General features: G+C 32.6%; 1 protein-coding gene and 1 pseudogene across 2 annotated transcripts; both read right to left on the minus strand.

Annotated features, from left to right (window-relative positions):
- Positions 1 to 259: 259 nt before the first annotated feature.
- Positions 260 to 3,204, minus strand: LOC143616631 (UDP-galactose/UDP-glucose transporter 4-like; annotated as a pseudogene). The gene is made up of 7 exons (XR_013150692.1): positions 3,079 to 3,204; positions 2,940 to 2,968; positions 2,082 to 2,283; positions 1,511 to 1,755; positions 981 to 1,095; positions 751 to 858; positions 260 to 675 (listed from the first exon to the last, which is right to left on the minus strand). The product of XR_013150692.1 is annotated as a UDP-galactose/UDP-glucose transporter 4-like (transcript).
- Positions 3,205 to 4,910: 1,706 nt separating this feature from the next.
- On the minus strand, positions 4,911 to 7,716 carry LOC143616633 (uncharacterized). The gene is made up of 4 exons (XM_077089411.1): positions 6,997 to 7,716; positions 6,873 to 6,890; positions 5,513 to 5,642; positions 4,911 to 5,419 (listed from the first exon to the last, which is right to left on the minus strand). Exons 1-4 carry the CDS (start codon positions 7,714 to 7,716, stop codon positions 4,911 to 4,913), a joined length of 1,377 nt encoding a protein of 458 aa, XP_076945526.1.
- Between the last annotated feature and the right edge of the window lie 15,776 nt (positions 7,717 to 23,492).

Here is a 23,492-nt window from a genome sequence, read left to right on the forward strand (position 1 = left end):
TATCAACTTATCAGACAACTTCTTGATAGAGATTAAAATTGGTTATTGGGCTAAATGGGCCTATCTCATAGCTTTTGGACATGGGCCTATTATAAAACAACTTGGCTAATTGCCCATGAACATAATTCTTCTTCAGTTCTTTGTGAATTGTGGGTGTGAATGTGTGATAAATAAAAATGTAGATCATGACAACCAGACAAACAACATATAACATCAAGAACACAACTAGTAGTATAGTTTCTTTTAAACATTTCACTACACATACATATATACATACATACACAATTTTATCTATGACCTCTAACATCATCGACTATGGTTTTTCGATTACAAATCCAACGACACAAAAGCTAAATCCGACATACAATCAAAGCCATCATACCAATAAACAAAATATGGTTCAACTCATTAAATCAAAAGTCAAACTATTGACCATCTTACATCTTACACCAAAGGCCTCTTTTCTTCACCATCTACACTCTTTTGTTCGTTCGGGTCCAATTTCACTTGTTTACGAGACATGTCTAACCTTTGATTATACTTATGATCAGGTACCATCTTCAAGATCAAGCCCGTAGCTATCAGTATTAGCCCTGACCCGTGCTGTTCGGTCAATGGCTTTGTAAATATAATGTAAGATAATAATAAAGTTACCGCCTTTCTTACAGTAGTTATCTGTCAAAAAGAAAAATAACACTAGTATCATTATCATATCATGTTTTATAGCAATAAGTGTGACAATATAATCACCATAGCAGTTGTAGCAGCCCCGAAAAGAGAAACGAGTGATAAAACCGATACTTGACCGACAAATGTGGCTATAGCTTCAAACACTAAGACTCCATATACATAAGGATGCTGCAAGTTTAACATCACAACATCACCAAAAAAAAAAAAAAAAAAAAAAAGAAATCTTGATTTTATTAAACATGCATTTTTATTTTATGTTTATGATTTAATACTTTCTGATATTAACTTACTTCATAACATGAATTCCATGCTTTAAATAATTCTCCCGTTAACACCATCGGGGGAACTAGAAAAGGTAACCCGAAAAGGTAACCCGATGATCGTTGAGCAGAATAACATTTCCATCTGAGAGAATCACATGATTAAAGCCCGTAAACAAACCCGAACATGAAACGAAAAAAGCAAGTTTTGGGTTGGCGTATATAGCCCGTTTAAGAAAAGGTCGTGTTAGGTTGACCTGTTTAGTTAAACAGATCAACCCATTGACCTGTTTATGACCCATATAAGATATAACACATTTTTTACAACCGACCAACCAGAATAACACGTTTACAATTTGATTATTACCCGCCAACCCGTTTGACATGTTTATTTAAATGAGTTAAACAAGTTGTGTTCAGATTACGCAATATTAAGTGTATGCGGGTTAAGTTAATGTTTTTGACACAAATAAAAATACAGGTCGTATTTGGGTTGATTAATTAAACCTAAAAACCCGCATCCCCGCCAGCCTGACACGATTTACATTCCTAGTGATTACCTGTGTAGTAGTTGGATTAAAACCGTAAAAATCGCTTCTTGCAAATTACCCATAAAAGAATCCATAATTAAAGACCCACAAACCATCACTACACCAATAATATTAAAATTTGGTGACGAATTCGCATCCGCCAAAGTGAAGAGAATCAAGCCAATGACTAGAAGAACCGCGGATAAATATTCATGCGGCGGGTACTTTCTTTTCAAACCCGGAATGAAAGCACCCATGATCATAACAGGTAATACCTGTCATGTTGATCAGTTCTTCACGTTAGTAATGGAAAACATGAATAACAAAAATATATAAATACATATATTAATTCTTACATGTCATATAAAAAAACCACTAACTAGTTAAAAAAAAATCCTTAAAATATAAAAATAGAAATCATGGGTAACATACTAACATATACAAATAACCACTACTTAGATAAAAAAAAAAATCTTTGAAAAATATAAATAAAAACCATGGGTAGCATACTAACATATACAAAAAACCACTACTTAGATAAAAAAAAATATTTGAAAAATAAAAATAAAAACCATGGGTAACATACTAACATGTTACATACCTTTGTGGACTTAAACATGAGTTGTGCAGGATAGTTAAGGAAAGCCAAAGACCCTTTGGTTAATCCTTGAGAACCCATAAGAACCGTGGAGAGCTTAACGTATACGTTCCAAGGACTCACCATTTGTTTAGGTGTGAAACCTTGAATGTATATGAGCATCAAATAGATAAAGCTTTGCACGAATGTGAAATACCACCCGTAACTAAAAGTTTAAGATTGAAATAGTATCTTAGAGATGATTAGAATTCGTATACGTCAACCATTGATCAACCTGGAGTGTTAACTTTCTAACATGACATGAACATGACACGAAAATAACGCGCGGGTTTGGGTTTAGTAGAAATGGGTTCGGGACAGTTTTCAGTCGACCCGTTAAGGGTTTGGCTCTTGCAACCCTGCAAGTTTGCAAGTTGACTTATTTAACCCATTTATCTTTATTTTGGTTTTTCAAAATGTCTTTTATGTCTTACATTAAATTGGTTGGGTATTTTATGTCAAAATTTAAAACCTAAAAGAGAAACTGACATATGATTTTATAATTAAATTGTAATTATTTTATAGACACACACAATATATATATATATATATATATATATTGTAAAACTGAAATTTTGAAGTACTAATATGCAATAAATAAATAGATAAATAAAAAGTAGGGTTAAACAGGTCCCCGCGAATATTCATATCATGTTCAGGTTTATATTTTTGACACGATTTCAGGTATGTATCAAAATTTCAGGTTCGTGTCGGGTTTGACTCCTTAACCCGTTAACACGACCCGTTTAGCACTCGTGTTTCTATCAATAATTAAGGTTTTAATCTTTATCTCTAATAGTTTGAACTTTGAACCTAACATACCTGAATTGAAGCCTGTTATATACATACTCCTGCAATAAAAAGACAGGTATTTTAGTTGAGATCATGTTCAAGGTTTCATGCAAAATCAAAAGTAAATATAAAAAAATTCATATGGTCGAAACAAAGACATAAAGACAACCTCACAAATGCCATTTACAAGGTAACCAAAGAAGAACCCTGAAGAACAAATAAAAAATTGTTGCCACTTTGGTCTATCTGTTAAAATAATCCCAAACAAAGATATTGTTTGTTCTTCTCCTTTCATCTTTGAGGCAGTTTATCAAACACTGAAACTGTAAAATAATGATCACAAAAGGAGAACAAAATTTCAAGCTTCCATTTTTATGTTTTAGTTAATATTAACGTGTAAACTTGTGAGTTTCTATATGTATATAATGCCTTGTAATGAAGGATAACATTTATAATCTTTTAGTTGAATTAAGATTGAAATAGGAACCTTGGAGGTAAGAATTTGGTAGGGGCTTTCTTAAGTTATTTTATTTATTTTTGAATAGCGTTTAGAACTACCTTCGAATCTCCAATAACCGTCTATATTGATTTTGACGCTCCAGTCTGACTCACCCAGGAACACCATCAAGATGGAAACCGACTATTGTGGGAAAACAACCCGAGTCAGGTTTCAAACTTGAGACCTTAAGGATTCGAAGCCTTAACCATCAATCCTATGCCTTTAGACCAGAAGGTCAATGACAAAATAAAATAAGTTATTAATTGTAATTATGCAATATTTGACTCCTTATACTAAGACCAGCTGTAGTCGATGACATTTTGGGAAGTCTCGAGGCCAAGGCGCCGGGGAACACCGCCCCCCTCGGCGTTTTGGATGGTATTTTGGAGGTTAGCGTTTTGTACATAACGCTGCGCTGACTCGAATTTTGAGGGTTTTGTGAGAGGAAGAGGAGAGAGGGGCGTTTTGGGGGCATTTTCTCACTACACCCACTTTTTGCAAAATCTCCAAAAGCTGACTAGGCGCAACATGACGCAAAAATGCCCGGGTATGCCTAGTTTTGACTACGCATGGTCTAGCATTATCCGATTTCTTATGATAAGCTTATGAATTTGTTTTTAGATTATAAACATTTCTTAGTATGTCATGTCTGGAAACCCTCATACCAATCGATATTATCCGTTTTTTCACACTGACTCACACATTATTTTTTGTTTTTCTTCCCTACCAAAATGGTAACATTTTAGAAGAAAATCCATTATGGAATTACTCTTACCTAAACATAAGTGTCAAGTTTTCTTTTTATTTGTAGTCGGTAAGCTTTAATATGTTTTAACACGCAAATTGGGAGTTCGGTTATGGAGTTGTTCGGCCTATGGCCATTGAAGGGTGGGCTCGATTACAAGAAGTTTATTCATGAAAAAAAAGTATGGTTTGTCTATGGTATTTATGGAAAACCAGAAACGATAAGGCATTTAATAATGTTAGTACAAGCGTGTTAATTCATTTGGATTAAGAATAAAGCAAAGGTAAATTCACAAGTACGTAAATATTTGTGTGAGAGCTATATATTTAAAAGATACTTGTTAAACTACAACTCCATGTATCCATGTAACCATGTACGATTTAGATACAAGTTTATGTCCAAAATCATTTCAAATTAAAGTATTTACATTTCACAAGAATTTCTTACCTTAATATTATCCATAACGTAACAACATCAAATTAGGCCAATTATTATTCTACAATCAAGAGTAAGAATATAATAAAATGAAATTTATTTTTCTAAATAATAAACAAATAACATGGAATATTTTATTCTAAAATCTTGTATAAAGTTCCTAATTTATGTTTGCTAAGGGAACATTTTATTCTTAATCTGCTTCTAACTTTACTTGAAAGCTAGTTGAAAACTACTAGTATTTTTGATGATCTCTATGCTCGTGAGGATAAAAATATATTCATGTAGATGAATATTCTCATCCTCATGCAATATTGAGTAACTACAAATAAAATTCAAGTAATATTTCTTCAACTAAAGAAGTAAAAACTTCAAATTCTAGTTCCGAAACAACCTCTCTTGTTTCTTCTTCATTGTAATTCAACCACATAGCTCCTTTCTCCATCTCTTTTATGTATGTTACTTTGTTATTTTGAAACTCAAAAATCTCTTTTGTTTGTCCGTTGATCCAATCTTTTGCTTCTTGCAATATTATGTAGTTTGAGAAATTCCTGTCAATAAATCGCTCTATAAAATATCCTAACAAGACACGTTCCGTCATTGGGGATTCTGATAGATCATGAGAAGACATTGTTGCTTTTAGTAGTTGAAGCAATGCAAGTGCTCTCTTTTCAGCAACAAACTGCTGTTGAGTTTGTAACGAAGATTCAAGCAACGGCGTCCCTTGTGTTCCTGACTCTGATAATGTGATTCTATCTTCTAATCGTACAGGGTTTAATTGAGCAAAGCTCTTAGTTCTTTGAACTTTAGATTTGAGTTTTCGTTTACATCCTAAAACATATAATTTTTGCAAAGTGTAAAGGTAATAATACATTTGATTCAAAAGATAAAACGTGAAATGAGATAAGAGTATAAAAACCTCACCCTTAGCATAAAAGGAATTATGTTGGAAAGGTGAAGTGACCTCGTCTTCATCATCATTATCATTATCAGATGGGAATTCGATTACTGAAATTGGACTGAATTCGTTTTTTTGTGCAGCTTGGAACTTATCCTGCCAATCATCACCCGATGCGGATTCAATATTCAAAATTAGGGTTGCGACTGTAGTTTTATATATAAATCAAGAAAGTCAATTTACAAAATATGTATTAACATAAATCACAATCCTATTAATATAAGTACCAAAGAATTATGGTTCTCATATGTATGGATCTTCTCAGGTCCAATAGTTAAGTTCATAGTGCATGTTTAAGATCAAAGATGTCACCAACTCACCACAAATAAACTTGTAACATATTGAAGTTAAAATTATGGAATGTTTTGTATCTAATTGTTTTGAATCAAGATGATTACCATCATCTAGGTCAAAGGTGGTCAATATGATGACAAAGAATGTTTAAAAGTGAAGAAAAAGACAAATTAGGATCATTCCCAAGAAAGTAAATCCCAAGATTAGAATTTTGACTTTATAAGTCAACTCACTACTTCACAAAAACACAACACAAATGACTCCATTGGAATTCAACAATTCATATTTACTATGTAAATTATTCATTTCCAAAGGCATATAATCAGATTCTACTAAATTAAATCATTATTCATATAAAAATAGAATAAAGATCACACAAATAAACTTGTCAGATAATTTAAGTGAACGCCAAAATAAGTGAAAGCATGATGAAAAATCGTTAATCTTTTCTTCTTTCCCTGTCGGCCAAACCAACCGGCAAACCACTAGGTTCAACTACCAATATGTTTTTAATAATATTATTTAACTATAATTTGCGAAGCTTATCAGGTCATCAAAAAGTACGATTCGAACTTATGATATCAATCATGTAAATATAAGTGTATTTTGGAAAAATAAATTAAACTCATAGCCTCCAAAACAATGCATAGTTTTAACTAAATTTATGCTAGTTAATTACTTAACTTAAATGCACAATATTATTTTATATGAAAATAAAAAATTATGCAAATGCTGTATATAAATAACAACACGTGGACCTCATAATATTATACCGTCCCCTACTCAGCTATGTCTCCTCCTTCTTACTCGCTGTGAAACTTTAATGCACAAATAATAAATAACAATAATTCAAATTCAAATAATTTGAATTATATTATATTATATATATTATATACATATATAATTTTTGCATTTCATAATCAAGGTTAAAAGTTAAAAATTTCATAGTTAATTACTGTATGAATTTTCTAAGAAACCGATTGATTACGTAAAAAACATCATTAAAAATGTGTAATTAATATTAATAATTACCTCGGTAGGATTCAAGTCCTGTAGTTATCAAAAGTGTAAGTAAAAGTAGATTTAAAGAATGCATAAGTTGGCGTTTTAAAAAAAAGTTACCACCGTTATATAATACCATGGGATTGATGCTAACCTTTGCATTGTCGGTCGGACTGATGGTGGTTGCTTTTGTTGCAACATTCTCTTCGTTTGCCGCATTCATCTTCTCGGCCCCAAACGGCTTGTTTTCCTTTGTTTTGTTTTGAGCTACATTGGTTTTCGAGTAACCGCATGTGGTAGAAGAATTTGAGGTGATGGTAAAGCAGCTGTCTGACGAGGTCGGGCTGTTATTACTGTTACTGATACTATTACTGTTACTTTTTTCTGTCGCGATGGTTGCGACAGAAGGTAGGATATTCTCCTTACATTTGATCGATTCGTCGAACGAATTCAACTTTTTGAGCTCTTTCTTCTCTTGATTAGTACTTCTCTTCCATAACCCATGCATCGATAGCTTCAGCGACAGATTCCTCGGTAAAAACTTAGTTTTCTTACCACCACCCGAGTCGGATCCAATGCTAGAAAGCTTAAAACTCTTGAAAACATTAACCAAAGAAGCTTTCAACTTCAATTTAGGCTTCGATTTGTTCCTACGAACATGCTTATTCGTTTGCGGCAACTTAACATGTTTATTAAGATCGATTTCAATCAAGTATCGAACCTTGGTGCAGCATTGCCTACGAGGATAAGACCGAAAGCCATTGCTAGAACACGAGCTAAGATCATCAAGTAGATAATCTTTAAGCAAGACCGAACTACGCAACGGCATTTTAACCATCCTTGACTCGTGAGAGAATGAGGCTCGTGCGGCCATAGTTGGTACCTGCTTTGAAAATGAAATAAAACACGATGTAATATACGAGTTTTTGAAATATGAATATAGAAGGTATGATATAATAATATTAGGTGAGAGATGTTACTTGCAAGAGAGATCTAGGTAGCTTCTGATTGAAGATCTCAAGAATTGGGTAGCATAAGCATTGGAGAGAAGAGATTACAGTGAGATTGCTTGCATTCAAATAGGCAAAGGTTTCTTATTTGAATCTTAAGTTTACTTATTTAAATAATATAGGTTATTAAGAAATTTGCATATTATGGTGCATCAACTATTAGGTAATGATGTCTTTGGTCCTTCCAGTTTTAGTAACTTCAAAATCCTTTTTAGACGGGCCGCTATGGGGCAGTAAGGGGGCTTGGTTGGGGCGCCTTCAGGCTTGAACACCACCCGGGGGGAGGGGGGGGGGCACGAAGACCGGCGCTTAGGGGGGAGGTCACTTTCTCTCTCTCTCTCTCTCTCTCACACACACACACACACATAATGGGGCGGTAAAGGGGCTTTAAACCACAGCGGGACATGATGGAAAAGGGCTTTGAAGCCCCATTTCCTACGTGGCGATGACGTCCTCTATAGTGAATAGCCTTAGTGTGCTAAAGTTTTAGAATTTATATTTTACACGTAAAGTCACTCGATGCACCCATTAAGGATCCTCGCCCCTTACACCCAGGTTTTCGAATTCGCTTTTGTATAGATCTCCTTTTGAAATCCCACACCTCGGCCTCTTTCCTCGCATATTATGTTCTTTCATAACAAGTGAATCTGGACCCAAAAAAAAAATGCAATAAGGCCTGGTAATTTAGCATTTAGTATGTTTATATTTAATTGGGCCAAAAAAATCTAAAGAAAGAACAGAATAATTTAGTAATTAGTCTGTTTATTTTTAATCGGGCCATACAATCTATAAAAAAACTAAGTAATTTAGTAATTAGTCTGTTTATGTTTACTTGGGATAAAAATGTGAAAAAAAATAAATTTATATAAGGCTAATTTTTTATAGTCGTCTTGAGCACTTGAAATCCCGAAGACGACTCTGTAGGATACTAAAATCACGGATATACAATTATGCTCTCTGCATATATGGCAACTGGTAAGCATAGAAAGATTGCATTATGGGCCAATAAGGTTTTCTGTTTAACCCAAAGGCGTTACACAAAATAAGCCCAAGAACTTGCAAGCCTGTTTTAAGTACTAGAGGGTTTCACATTCACACCTTAACAATAATTTATATATAATTAAGCTCATATATTTTTCTGGATACTTAAATAACTTGAACTTGGAGTTATAAAGTGTTATTTAGTATCGAATATCACACATTTCAGAAATAGACACAATGTTTTAGCCTATATGTTTATAGATATCCCTTTCTAGACCAATCAGGTCGCGTCATACCGATCTAGAGGCTAAGTCTTAGTTGGCCCTTTTTGGCTATGAAATTAATAAAAGGTACAATAGAACCAACATTCTGACCAACCGGAGGTTGACACGTGCTACTAGTATGCTAAATTAGTCTACAAGTCCACTATTTAGCCATCCAAGTCACGTCGTCCTGTAGGCTACACCAATACACGCCAACTTAGCCGGCTTATCTCCTCTTAGCCTTTTGTTAGACGACTAAGAGGAGAGAAGGCGACTAAACCAACATGTTTTTTTATAGCCTATAAGCTAATGGGGCAAGGCTAACTAATCAACTGAATTCGCAGGCTAAACTTAGTCTACTGGTGAGACATGGTGCCCCTTGGTTGGTCAGAAGACGGGTCCCAAAGTACTTTTTGTGTAATTAAGTGCCAAAAAGTTACGACTTAACGGCCTTGTCCAATGCGGTGCTTTTTGATTGGCCTAAAGCTAAAATCTTGTTTCTATTTTAAAAACTTTTTGGTCAACATAGTCTATTTTGGTTTTCCATAATTTCTTTTTATCATCTTACCACTCTTTTATAAGTAATTACAAGTTTGATGCTTTGCTAGTAGCAAACATAAATTTTCTTAACAAGAAGTAAAGTATATAAGAAAGAGTGATAAGACTAAAGAATTTATGAGAGGACAAATATGTGGGAATATAATCATGCAATTGTTGTACCCTTAAATACTATTTAAATTATTAAGGTGGGCTAATTTGTCTACTACTCAAAATGGAATAGCCCTTCCATAACAATCATATTTTCTTCCTTTTAATATGATAGAGCACTACATATCGACCCTTTATGGAAAGTAAAGTATATAAAAAAAGGAGAATCTTGGATTTTGCCGCATCATAGAAACTAATATAACTAATTGAAAGTTATCTTTTCATACTATTCTTTTGAGTACAATTATTCTAATTATCCTCACATTTAGAGAAATTATTATATTTTATGGAAATAGAAATGAAGAAAGTATAATTCAATTTTGGATTTCTAGTGTAGCAAAATGTAAAAAACCAAATGCCTCCTAAGGTGGTGCTTTTAGATAATATTAAAATAATTAAAGTTTGAATTGAAATGTATGGGTCAATTATAAACAAGTATATAAACTGGATGTAGCTCAATGGTAGAGCACTTATTTTACTAGTAAGAGGTAAGGGGTTCAAACTTCACTATCACCAATTTATATAGGAGATATGAGGGATGACCCTGGCTTGCCAGGGTTCGAGTCCTGATCTCACCCGGTTTTACCGGCTCCTCACTGTCATGCCGTTTGGCGGGTGTGTCGGGCTACCTTTAGCCATTGGGGGCCGTATACGGATTACCTGGCGTTACTTAGTTGATCGTTCAAAAAAATATATATATATATATAAACAAGTGTGTTCAATAAATAGACGTTTTAACCAATTATTAGCCCGTTTATAATTTTGTTGCAACGCGTCAATCTATTGTTGATGTATTTAATCCATTTACCAACGTTACAACTTACAAAATATTTACCGTCGTCACTTCATTTATAACCCACCAACCGGTTTTCACTAGGTAAATTGTTTATCTTGTTTAACTACATGGGTTATACAGATCATGTTTCAGTTGCATGTTTAAAATGTATATCTTGGCTGGAATTTATATCTTTATATGTTATGAATATCTATATCACAATCAAAATTTACCCATCTAGATCTTCCAAGCAAGTGGGTGAGCACTTTGTCAAACTTATTGATAATGTGTCATACTACATGACCATCAAATAGTTAATTTTGTCTAGAGAAAAAGTTAATCTTTTCTAGTATAAATACTAACTCAATGTAAAGGAGAAAATGCACCTTATACATACACATTCATAAGTGATACATTTCACTACTTTCTCTTTTCGCTAAATTTTCTAAAATTCTCAAGTTTTAGTACTAATCTTGTGTTAATTCTTGCTAAATTATAATACGTTATCAGCACGAGCAGCTTATATCCTAATCAAGAAAGGTATTAGACACAAAGATATTCACATAAACATCATAAACACTTCTTTAATTTTATACATTATACACATACACACACATACATATATAAAGTAATACCAATAATAAGTAAGAATAAAGAATGTTATTAAAATTTGATAACATGAGACTACTAACAATCTAACTTTTATTTATGCATCTAACATTTAATTAAGCATCTAACTTTTACTAACTTTTATTTACGCATCTAACTTTTCATTATGTATCTAACTTTTACTTTCATCGTAACTAACTTTTATTTATATATGTATGCTAATATTTCAGTTAAAGTTTACATTTATTTATGTTTACTAACATTTTTATTCTTATTATTGTGCGTACTAATTATATACTTTCTAAAATAAACTTCATTTAATATCTTATTTATTATCTTACTTTAAAATAATTAATATTATATATATATATATATAACCGTTATGCAACAGTTATAACGGTAATATAACCATTATCAAACGGATATAAAATTACCCTATAAATTTCCAATTTTCAATCTCATTTCTTTCACCATAAACACTCTTCAACTCAAGATTACTCAAGATAATTTTCAAGAAATGATCCATCCGGTTTTGGTGTTAACCACCATAATGCTGATAATCTTATTGTTGTTAATTTGTAATATCCCATCTAAGGAGTTTGATTTTTCATTTTCCTTTATCTATTTCTAGCTCTATCTTTGTATTTTCTTTCAATTTTAATAAGTATGTAATCCGAATGTTTATCTTATTTGTGTTTAGTAATAAAATGGCAAACATCGCAAAACTTGAATTTTCGGCTCTTAACATCACCGGAGATAATTATATGCCGTGGACGGCACATGTTAAACGACAACTCAAATCAATGGGTGTTTTGAAAACGATAATGGAGGGAAATAATTGCGAAGAACAAGACAAGGCAAAAGCCGATGTCTTCCTCCACAAACACATTAACGAGATGTTACAATTTGAGTATTCAAATTGTGAGGATCCATACGTTTAGTGGAAAGATTTAAAAAGCAGATTTGACCATCAAAGGGAAGTTCTACTTCCTACTGCTAGAGATGAATGGAACAATCTCAGGTTCCAAGATTTCAAAAAAGTAAATGAGTACACCTCTCATTTGTTCAGAATATGCTCAACGCTTCGATTTTGTGGGCAAACTGTTACTGAGGAAGATATGTTAGAGAAAACTTTCTCCACATTTCATGCATCAAATATAAATTTGCAACAACAATATAGGTTGCAAAATTTTAAAAGATATTCCGATCTAAATTCATTTTTCCTCGTAGCAGAAAAGAATAACGAGCTTTTAATGAAAAATCATCAATCTCGTCCCACCGGATCACTAGCAATCCCAAAAGCAAATGTTGCTACTAATAAAGATACTAAAGACTCTGAGAAAAAGTGGGTACGAGGCCGTGGTCGTGGCCATTTTGATAAAAAAACATTTTAATGGTCGAAACCGTCTTTTCAAAGGTAATAATAATTACCGAGGAAATTTTCATGGTCGTGGCCGAAATCAAAGAACTACCAATTATCACGCTCCACAAAATAACAATTCCAACCAACACAATAAATGGAATGAAGCTGGTAGGTCCGAAAACAATGGCACTTCCTGTTTTAGATGTGGTAGTACAAACCACTGGTCAAAGGCTTGTCGCACAACTCCACATCTATGCGAACTTTACCAAGCCTCTCTCAAAAGAAAAGAAAAGGAAGTGAACCATGTGGATAACTTTGATGATCTCGGTGTTGAGCTGAACACTGCAGACTTTGATGTGGAACTCTGAAACAAATGTTGCTTGACCACAATATATGCAACAACTAAGTGTGTTTCTTGCTATCTTTAATTATGCGTTTTATCTTTAATTATGAGTTTTTCCTTCATGTACTGTTTGTCTTTTGATGAAATAAAGTTCTAATTAAAATATCTTAATGTCTTCGTTATACACTTATTATTTTTCTTAATACTTTCAAGATTAAAATGAACGTCAGTGGAGCACAAGATCAAACAAATGAAAGAAGATATATGTATAGCGGACAATGGAGCCACGCATACTATACTTAGATCTAAAAAATATTTTTATGAAATGAAACCAACAAAAAGGATCGTGAATACAATATCAAGTCCTACAAACTTGATAGAAGGAGTGGGAAAAACTAATTTAGCTTTACCAAATGGTACAAAGCTCATTATAGAAAATGCTTTGTTTTCCCCAAAATCAACAAGAAATTTGTTGAGTTTCAAAAACATATATCATAATGGATATGATACTCAGTCAAAGACTGTTGGTAATGAAAAATATTTGCATATCATAAGCGAAGATCAGATATTGGAAAAACTGCCAATGCTCCATTCTGGCTTACACTATACACATATTAATGTGCCGCAAGCACATATGGCAGTCAAAGAAAATTTTTGTGATCCTGAGACATTTAATTTATGGCATGACAGATTAGGCCATCCAGGGTCTACAATGATGAAAAGAATAATTGAGAATACTCATGGGCATCCATTGAAATATCAAAAGATTCCACAATCGGATAAAATTCCTGTGTGTACATCTTGTTCTCTTGGAAAATTAATTACAAGGCCTTCGCCTGTAAAAGTTGAAAAGGAATCACCTGTATTTCTTGAAAGAATTCAAGGAGATATATGTGGACCAGTTCATCCAGCATGTGGACCATTTAGATACTTCATGGTTTTAATAGACGCATCAAGTAGATGGTCTCATGTCTCTTTGTTATCAACTCGTAATATAGCTTTTGTTAAATTTCTTGCACAAATTATTAAATTACGAGCATATTTTCCTGATTACACTATTAAAAGGGTGAGGCTTGATAATGCTGGTAAATTTACATCACATGCTTTTAACGATTATTGTATGTCTGTGGGAATTATAGTCGAACACCCCGTTGCCCATGTACACACACAAAATGGCTTAGCTGAATCATTGATTAAACGTCTATAGTTAATAGCTAGACCATTAATAATGAGAACAAAACTTCCCGTGTTTGTTTGGGGTCATGCAATTTTACATGCTGGCTCATTAATTCGTGTGAGACCAAGTGCAAATCATAAATACTCTCCTCCACAACTTGCCTCTGGCCAACAACCTGATATATCCCAGATTAGAATTTTTGTGTGTGCAGTTTATGTTCCTATTGCACCACCACACCGCACAAAAATGGGACCTCAAAGAAGGTTGGGAATATATGTTGGGTACGAATCGGCTTCAATTATAAGATATCTTAAACCTTTAACGGGTGATGTATTTACAGCACGTTTTGCTTATTGCCGTTTTAATGAGGCATTTTTCCCTGCATTAGGGGGGAGAAAAGAAAAAACAAGAAAATGATGTCTCATGGTATGTACCTACATTGTTACATCTTGATCCAAAGACTAAACAATGTGAGACAGAGGTTCAAAAAATAATGCACATACAAGAAATTGCAAATCAATTGCCTGATGCATTTACTGATACAAACAGAGTTACTAAATCTCACATACCAGCTGCTAATGCCCCAACTCGAATTGAGATTCCAAATAATCAAGTAGATAACAAAATGGCTCATGAATCTCAGAAATGTTTGAAACGTGGAAGACCAATCGGTTCAAAGGATAAAAATCCTCGAAAAAGAAAAACTCTTGAAAAGGAAGTTAATCACAAAGTGAATGATCTTGATGAAACATTGAATACTAAAACCTCCCATGAGGAGGATGTTGATAATAATAAAGAAATATCAATAAACTATGGTCAGACACATATCTTGTGGAATCAAGATGAAATGGAAAATATTGATGAAATATTTTATTATTCTGTAGCAAGTGACATCATGAGTGGAGATGATGATCCTGAGCCAAAATCTGTTAATGATTATCAAAATAGACATGACTGGGATAAATGGAAAGGCGCTATGCAAGCTGAATTAGATTCACTTAACAAATAAAAGGTTTTTGGACCTATTGTTATTACACCAAAGTTTGTAAGGCCATTAGGGTACAAATGGGTTTTTGTACGAAAACGAAATGAGAAAAATGAAGTTACAAGATACAAAGCTAGACTTGTAGCTCAAGGTTTTTTTCGAAGGCCAGGGATGATTGATTATGAGGAAACATATTCCCCTGTTATGGATGGAATAACCTTTAGATATTTAATCAGCTTAGCAGTCTCTAAAAATTTAGAGATGCGCCTTATGAACGTTGTCACGGCTTACTTGTATGGATCACTAGATAGTGACATCCATATGAAAATTCCTGATTGATTTAAACTCCCAGAAGTATTAAGCTCAAAGCCTAAGGAAATGTATTCCATCAAGTTACAAAGATCCTTGTATGGACTAAAACAATCTGGAAGGATGTGGTATAATCGTTTGAGTGATTATTTGTTAAGTAAAGGATACACAAATAATCTTTTTTTTCATGCGTTTTCATTAAGAAGACAACGTCAGGATATGTGATCATAGCTGTGTATGTTGATGATCTAAATATAATTGGAACACAAAAAGAAATCAATGAAGCAATTGCTCTTTTAAAGAAAGGATTTGAAATAAAAGACCTTGGAAAAACCAAATATTGTCTTGGTTTACAGATTGAGCATATGCATAATGGCATACTTGTGCATCAGTCAACTTATACGGAGAAACTCTTAAAGCGTTTCAATATGGACAAAGCAAACCCTTTAAGCACCCCGATGGTTGTTAGATCACTCAATGTTGACCATGATCTATTTCGTCCTTGTGAAGATAATGAAGAGATTCTTGGTCCAGTGATACCATATCTCAGTGCAATTGGAGCTCTTATGTATCTTCCTAACTGTACAAGACCTGACATTTATTTTGCAGTTAATTTGTTAGCAAGATTTAGTTCAGCCCCTACTAAAAGGCACTGGAACGGGATTAAACACATTTTTCGATACCTTCGAGATACTGTTGATTTAGGCTTATTTTATCCTAACGATTCAAAAGAAGGGTTAGTTGGTTATGCAGATGTAGGTTATTTGTCTGATCCCCATAAAGCAAAATCTCAAACTGGATACGTATTTAAGAATGGAGGAACTGCGATTTCATGGCGTTCACAAAAGCAAACACTTGTTGCAACATCTTCAAATCATGCTGAAGTCATTGCACTGCATGAAGCTTCAAGAGAATGAGTATGGTTAAGATCTATGTCACGACACATATTGACCTCTAGTGGACTAGAGAAAGATCGAAGTCCAACTCCTATCTATGAAGATAATGCAGCTTGTGTCTCGCAGATGAAGGAAGGGTATATCAAAAGTGACAGAACAAAGCATATACCACCAAGATACTTTGAGTATACTCGGGACCTTATTAAAGACAATCAGGTTGAGATGAGATATGTCCAATCAAGCAACAACTCAATTGATCTTTTCACAAAATCACTTCCCACAGCAACATTCCGGAAACATGTTCATGACATTGGCATGTGTCATGTACAGAGGATGTAACACATTATATACTGCAACTTGATGGGGAGCTACAAACTGCACTCTTTTTCCCTTGGCTAAAGTTTTTATCCCATTGGGTTTTTCTTTAGCAAGGTTTTTAACGAGGCAGTACTTCAAGACCCCACAGTTTGCAAAGTGTCATCCAAGGGGGAGTGTTATGAATATCTATATCACAATTAAGATTTACCCATCTAGATCTTCCAAGCAAGTGGATGAGCACTTTGTCAAACTTATTGATAATGTGCCATACTACATGACCATCAAATAGTTAATTTTGTCTAGAGAAAAAGTTATCATTTCTAGTATAAATATTAGCTCAATGTAAAAGAGAAAATTCACCTTATACATACACATTTATAAGTGATACATTTCACTACTTTCTCTCTTTGCTAAATTTTCTAAAGTTCTCAAGTTTTAGCACTAATCTTGTGTTAATTCTTATTAAATCATAACATTATACAATTAAAAATGTGAGTGACATGTTCATACGTTTCAACCCACAACCCATCAAACCAACGTTATTACCAATCTATACATGTATTTAATTGATGATAAATATGTCAATTCCTATAAGGGGCTTTTTTTTCTTCTTTTTTTTTTCCACTAAAAAACATATAATTTAAACATGCAACTTTTTTCTAAAGTTATACGTGTGACTAAGGGCAGAATTATTTTTAAGTAATTTAACTTTTTTAAATTAAAAGGTTTTATAATTATCAAAAAATCATAAAATGGTTCTAAAAGCCAAAATATTAGGGTGAAGACATGCCACCAATTAATGAACACTAAATCTATACAAAGAGTAATTTGGAAGTGGGGGGTTTGTATGTCGGCCATTCATATGGTAGTTTATTGGTAGTAAACAATCTCCGTTGTTTTTATTAATTGGGTAAAAAAACAAGAAATTTATTATCGGTGTTGTCAAAATTGTTAGCCGCTTGCTCAAAGAACGTTTGTTTGATTTCAACTTGGTTTGTAAGCCAGCCAAGCATGAGCAAAGGTATGCTCGGTTCAATTTAGTTCGATTGGCTCGAATTAGTTAAACTAACCTTTAAAATTTTTCTCATTTTGTCAATTTCAGTTTTATTTGTTCAGTTCAAGTTTTTAGGTTAATCATGCTCATTATATCCAATTTTAAACTTTTTTCCTATAGAAATTTGCTAGCTACTATATGTTTGTCTAAAAATACTAATTTGTTTACATATACATTATTTATAACTTTATACTTGTTTCCTATTAAAGATTTAAAGAGAAAAAAGAAATAAGTAATGCTTGGAAATCGCTCGATGCTTGATCAAAAAATGCTTGGTTTGATTTTGGCTCGTTCGGATTTTTGCTCGGTTTGTAAATGAGGCGATCGGCTCAGTTTGGTTAGTAAACAAGCCAAGAGCAAGCAAACCCTCGCTCAGTTTGGTTTATGAAAAGCCCTATTTAACACATTTATAACTCGTTGTATGGTTTAATACCAAAACTAATTACTGGTAAATTATGAATTTATATATATCTAAGATAAAATTAAGAATAGGTCAAAATTAGTCTCGTTAACTAAAATGAGTCACAAAGAGCGTATGCAGGTCAAAACTGTTTAAAATCAAGATAGTAAGCTAGGCCAAAATTATCTTAAATTTTTAACTGACAATCAAAATGGTAAACAAGTGTAAAAATCACGGAATAAAAAGGGTGAAAATGGAATCACATTATCATAATTGATAAAAACCAATCAAACAACAACTGCACCCAGTATTTGATCAAAATCCGTCAAAATAGATTAAATTAATCATAATATTAATTACATACATAGCAAACTCCTAAATATAATCAAAATTTGAGGATAATTTACATACGCACAAAAGAATAAATTTAGTAGTTATCACAATGGCGAGTTGGCAACAGATCCAAAATTTTCAAACCGTGACAAATGATAATCTGTAAATGGGTGTGATGAACATGCGTCTACTATTGTAGTGTGTTGGTGGACACAATTGATATTCTTAATATATCTAGTTTCTGATGATGATAGATAGTGAAAAACATGTATAAATAAGTGATAACATAAATAAACAAACGTTCACGATTCACTCCTGACAAGTCAAATGCATAACGCATACAAAATACCAAGAGATTACGTATAGACTATTAAGTCAATATGATATGATAGAAGAAAAATGCTAGTCATATTCAACAAAATCAAAGCTCAGGAACTCGGGCACATAAAATAGGTGATTGCAATTGATGTATGGTTTGATACTTTAATTGATAATAGTCTTTCACTACACACAAAGTTTATCAAATTAAGTCCTGTTTTCAAAAGCCAATAACAAGCATGCTCGCCATAAACATTCAAGATTTGTTAAAGAAAAAGGCAAACTGGTTTTATTAAGAATATTAGTATTTAATTATAACAATAAAACAAGTTTATATAAGCCAACATTTTTTGTATACTCTATTAACATTTGCAACATAATTTAATTTCTATAAAAGTGGGGTTTGTCATAATTATCTCAAGGAACAATCTTCTTATGAAGATGTTTCAAAAAGTCAAACCAGCCACAAAAATCAAAATGATAAACTTTTGGCAATGGTACACACTATTTCATACCTTGAACAAATTGTTTGCAAACTAAGCGAAAGCCGGATTCAAATGGATATAGTTTGCTTGTGAGCTTTATAAACCGATTTCGGATTTGGCTTTGGATATAGAGCTTGAATCAAGTCACACTTGAGCTCTTTTAATCTAAAGAGCAAAAACTTGAGCTCAACTTGACTCGTTAACAACTTAACACCCTTTCTCCTTTCTAATATCTTTCTATTAGTGTTTCAATCCTTCTCTATAGCTACAAACTGATTTTGACTAAACACAATGGCTACAACTTTTGTGTACAAAGTTGTTCCGTAAAAGAGATCAACCACGATTCATGTTTGACTACGACTCATTAGGTTTTATAACTCCTCTACTAAAATAAAAGAAAATCCCTCAGTGCTTGGACTTATTTTTGCCCAACAAAAAGTCAAAACTCATGATTTTAATCTCATGTTATTCTAAATATACAACACATCTACACAAATTAACATTCACACATTATGTTTTGCTTAAAAGCTTAATTAATTAGTAAGAATTGTAGACTTTTTATCAAACTAATTTAAAGGTTAAAATTGATGTAAAAGTTATTAATGGTGAGACTTGAGAGGATAAAATATGAAATTTATTTTATGTTGAACTTTTTATTTATTAAATACTAATTTCATTAACTTTTCAAGTAAATTATACATGGTTTGTTATTATTATTTTTTTCAGATTATACTATAACTTAATATTTGTATTCTAATTTCTAATTCGTCTACAATATATTGTCACTTTTATAAATGACATTTTTTATTAAAGCAAAATGCACTATATTAAAACTATAATGTTTTAATATTTTAACGGTGTTAATTTACTATACTGTTATAATTGTTATGTTTAACATAATAACCAAGTAGTCATACCTTATACCCCTCCTTATAGAACCAACAACAAAAATGGACGCAAATCCCCCTTGTTGTAGAACCATTGATTACCAAAATGTGGCGCATTCATATTGTTTTTGTTTTTGTTTTTTTGACATTTTTTAGGTAAAGCATACTTTACAATGTAACGTCCCTATATATATGTGTATTGATGTGGCATATAATTAAAACACATGCTATGAGATATGTATGTCAGTATGTGCATAGGGTATTTACTTATATTGAATGAATATTATGGTACACATCATAATTATATATTGATATTCATATAAATATGCAAGTTGCCTTAATAATTACTCAATCAATGGTACTCTTCAATACAAAGTGACCACTTGAGGCATCCTCAAGAGAACAACGTCTAGGTTTTCAGTTTTCAGTAACTACTCAATCAATGGTACTCTACAATAAAGAATCGCCAGACATTTCATTTGTAAGTTCGTATCATGTTCTGAGATATAGTTTCGGAGTTTGTTATTGAGCTACTTATATAAACATGTTATAGTAGCAAAAATTTCAAAGAAAGTGATAATTGCAATGTAATTTTCTTTCAATTGTAATTGTAATGTGTCGTTTATCTAGCATCTTGCTCGTTTAATTATATATATTACAGTTCTAAAAAATGTTTTATTCTATAGTAAAAAAAAAGGAGTCGTAACAAAATATATAGACATTAATTTGTTATATTTTGATGCAAACTTTATCAGTGACGGACTTGGAAAATTTTCTCAAATGGGTCGGCAGTTTTCTAAGTTGGCTATCGCATTACACCTGCAGGGGTCGGCAGAGACACATTCAGAAATTTTCGCTATGAAGAGCACAAAATGGACCCGGTAAAAAAAGAGGGGTCACAGAGGACAAGGTCAGCTATATCATTCTGGAGGCCCAAAGCGAAATGAACTTTCAAGCCCCCATTCATTATTATAAATAATTAATACAATTATATAAGAGAATAAAAAATAAACACTTTGTTTTTGTTTTCCTTGTTAAGACATCATCCATTCACTAAGCGAGCAAATGATTAAGATGAGAAAAAAAAACTTGACAAAAAAAGGCGATAATATAAAAAAGGATTGCATAAAAAGTCATAAAATTATGATAAAATAAAATTTGAACGCACTCACACGCCACATCTGATTTGAATCTGTGATTCATAAAACCTTTAACTAATTTGGGCCTTAAGCTTGGGGTTTTGTAGGTGGGCATATGAACTAAAATAAGAAAATTGGGCCGTTAACTACAATACGAATACGGGTTAGACGCCAATCGATGTTTGAATTAAAATAAGAAAATTGGGTCTTTAAGCTTGGGGTTTTATAGGGTGAGCACTTGAACTAAGATAAGAAATTGGGCTATTAATTACACTACGAATATCGGCTAGACGCTAGTGGACGGTATTTGACCACCCTTGTTAAGCCCTATGTTAGTTTATGGGGGTAGGTTGAAAATTTTACATTATAATAGTTAGGGGTGAGAAAACCTTAACCGTCAATCAGAATTAACCAATGACTAAGATTATCAGAGTTTTATGGTGAAGATTATTTTATTAACCGGTTAACCGGTTATAGTTAAGGCTAAGGGCTTTCCATAATCGAATATTAAGTATTGTACAAAACCAAAAGTAATTAATACATGCTTATGTCGAGATGAATATACATACATATGTGTGTGTGTGGGGGGGGGGGTAGGTAAACATGTCAACATTGACACGTTATAACGAAAAACCATGAGAATATGTATATGCGGATATTAACATTCATTTAATTCCCGTTTGATGCCACAAATTCATTTGGCATGTTCATTTAGTTTAAATATTATTTCAAATTTGACTTAGTTAATTCCTGAAATTAACCAAAACCAAACCATAACCGAGCTTCATAAACAATTAACCAAAACCGAAGTTTGGTTATTGTTATGGTTAATAAAACCTCATAACCAAAGCTAGCGGTTATTGTTATAATTAAGGTAATAATCGGATCAAACCGTAATTTACAAACCCATAATAATAGGATCAAACCGTAATTTACACACCCATGATAATAGTACTAAATTATTTTTTTTTACTGGGAATGACAACCCTGAACCTCATTTTCTTTATAAAAATGGTTTAAAAAGAAAATATAACTACTTATAGTTCATATGTATGTATTGCATCATGCATGTCGGCCGTATTTTGGAAAGTCAAAGGATGAAATATTGGTCAAAGATTGTAAAGTGAAATAAAATATTGTGGTCGTTAATACGAGAGATTCTGATATGAGATTAAAACCCCACATGATTGTTTATCAGACAATTAAGGTTCCATCACAAGACTTTGTTTTTTCTATTTTTGTTTTCATTCTTTTAACTAACTCTTTTTATTAAATTTAATATAGCCGACTTAATTCATCAACTCTATATATACAAACAAAATATCGGTTATAAAGGAATTAGATGCTTCAGAATATAAACCGTTGATGACAAATCTAGGTGTTAAAATATTATAAGATTTTGTTTAAGCTAAACGTATTCCTTACCCTTACTTGTCATAACTTCTTCCCTATACTTTCGATTTCTTTGATAATTTTGTTCGACATACTATTCCTCTATTACATTTTTTTTTCATTTTATAGTCTCTCTCTAGAATATTAAATAAAAATTTTCAAAACTTTTATTTTTTTTATCCCTCTTTATGTTTATTATCTTTGATCAAAATAATAATAAATATTATATTCAGCTTCGATGCGTTATATTATATATATATATATGTGTGTATGTGTGTGAGAGAGATTGATATATAATAATAAAACATATATTAATAATATTGCTATAACGATAATAATTAAATAAAAATTAATAATAACTTAATAGTTTCTAATTTGATTATTTAGTTGAGACTATTAAGTGATAACAAATTTTGAAGAGACTAATATGTACGTAAATAATGTTAAGGGAAATCGTAATTATTCGATAAGTTTAATTTGGGGGAAGTATATTTAGGTGTTGTTTGTTTTTAAAGACAAAAACTGTCTGTAATCTGATTTTATCTGATTTCATATCTGCAACTGAAGATGTGGTCTGAAGGTCTGCAATATGAAAATATAATATTGTTTGTTTTATAAACTGGGTATTGTCTGCATAAGCTGAAAATTAGTTACCTATCATACGTATCACAATAGATAGAAGTCATTTAACGTCTGTAGACTAGTCAAATAGTTGGTGGTAGTGGCGGACGGTGGGTGGTGGTAGTGGACGATGGTTGTGGCCGACGGGTGGGTGGTAGTGGTGATAGATGGTGGTGGTGGTGGGTGGTGGATGGTGTTGGTGGCGGATGGTAGGTGGTGGTTGTGGGTGGTGGTGGCAAACGGTGGGTGGTGGTAGTGGATGATGGTCGTGGCCGACGGGTGGG

This window comes from Bidens hawaiensis, unplaced genomic scaffold (genome assembly GCF_021521415.1).
Source record: "Bidens hawaiensis isolate Kalapana, Puna unplaced genomic scaffold, B.hawaiensis_p1.1 tig00048377_1, whole genome shotgun sequence".
In the NCBI taxonomy this organism is placed as follows: Eukaryota; Viridiplantae; Streptophyta; class Magnoliopsida; order Asterales; family Asteraceae; genus Bidens; species Bidens hawaiensis.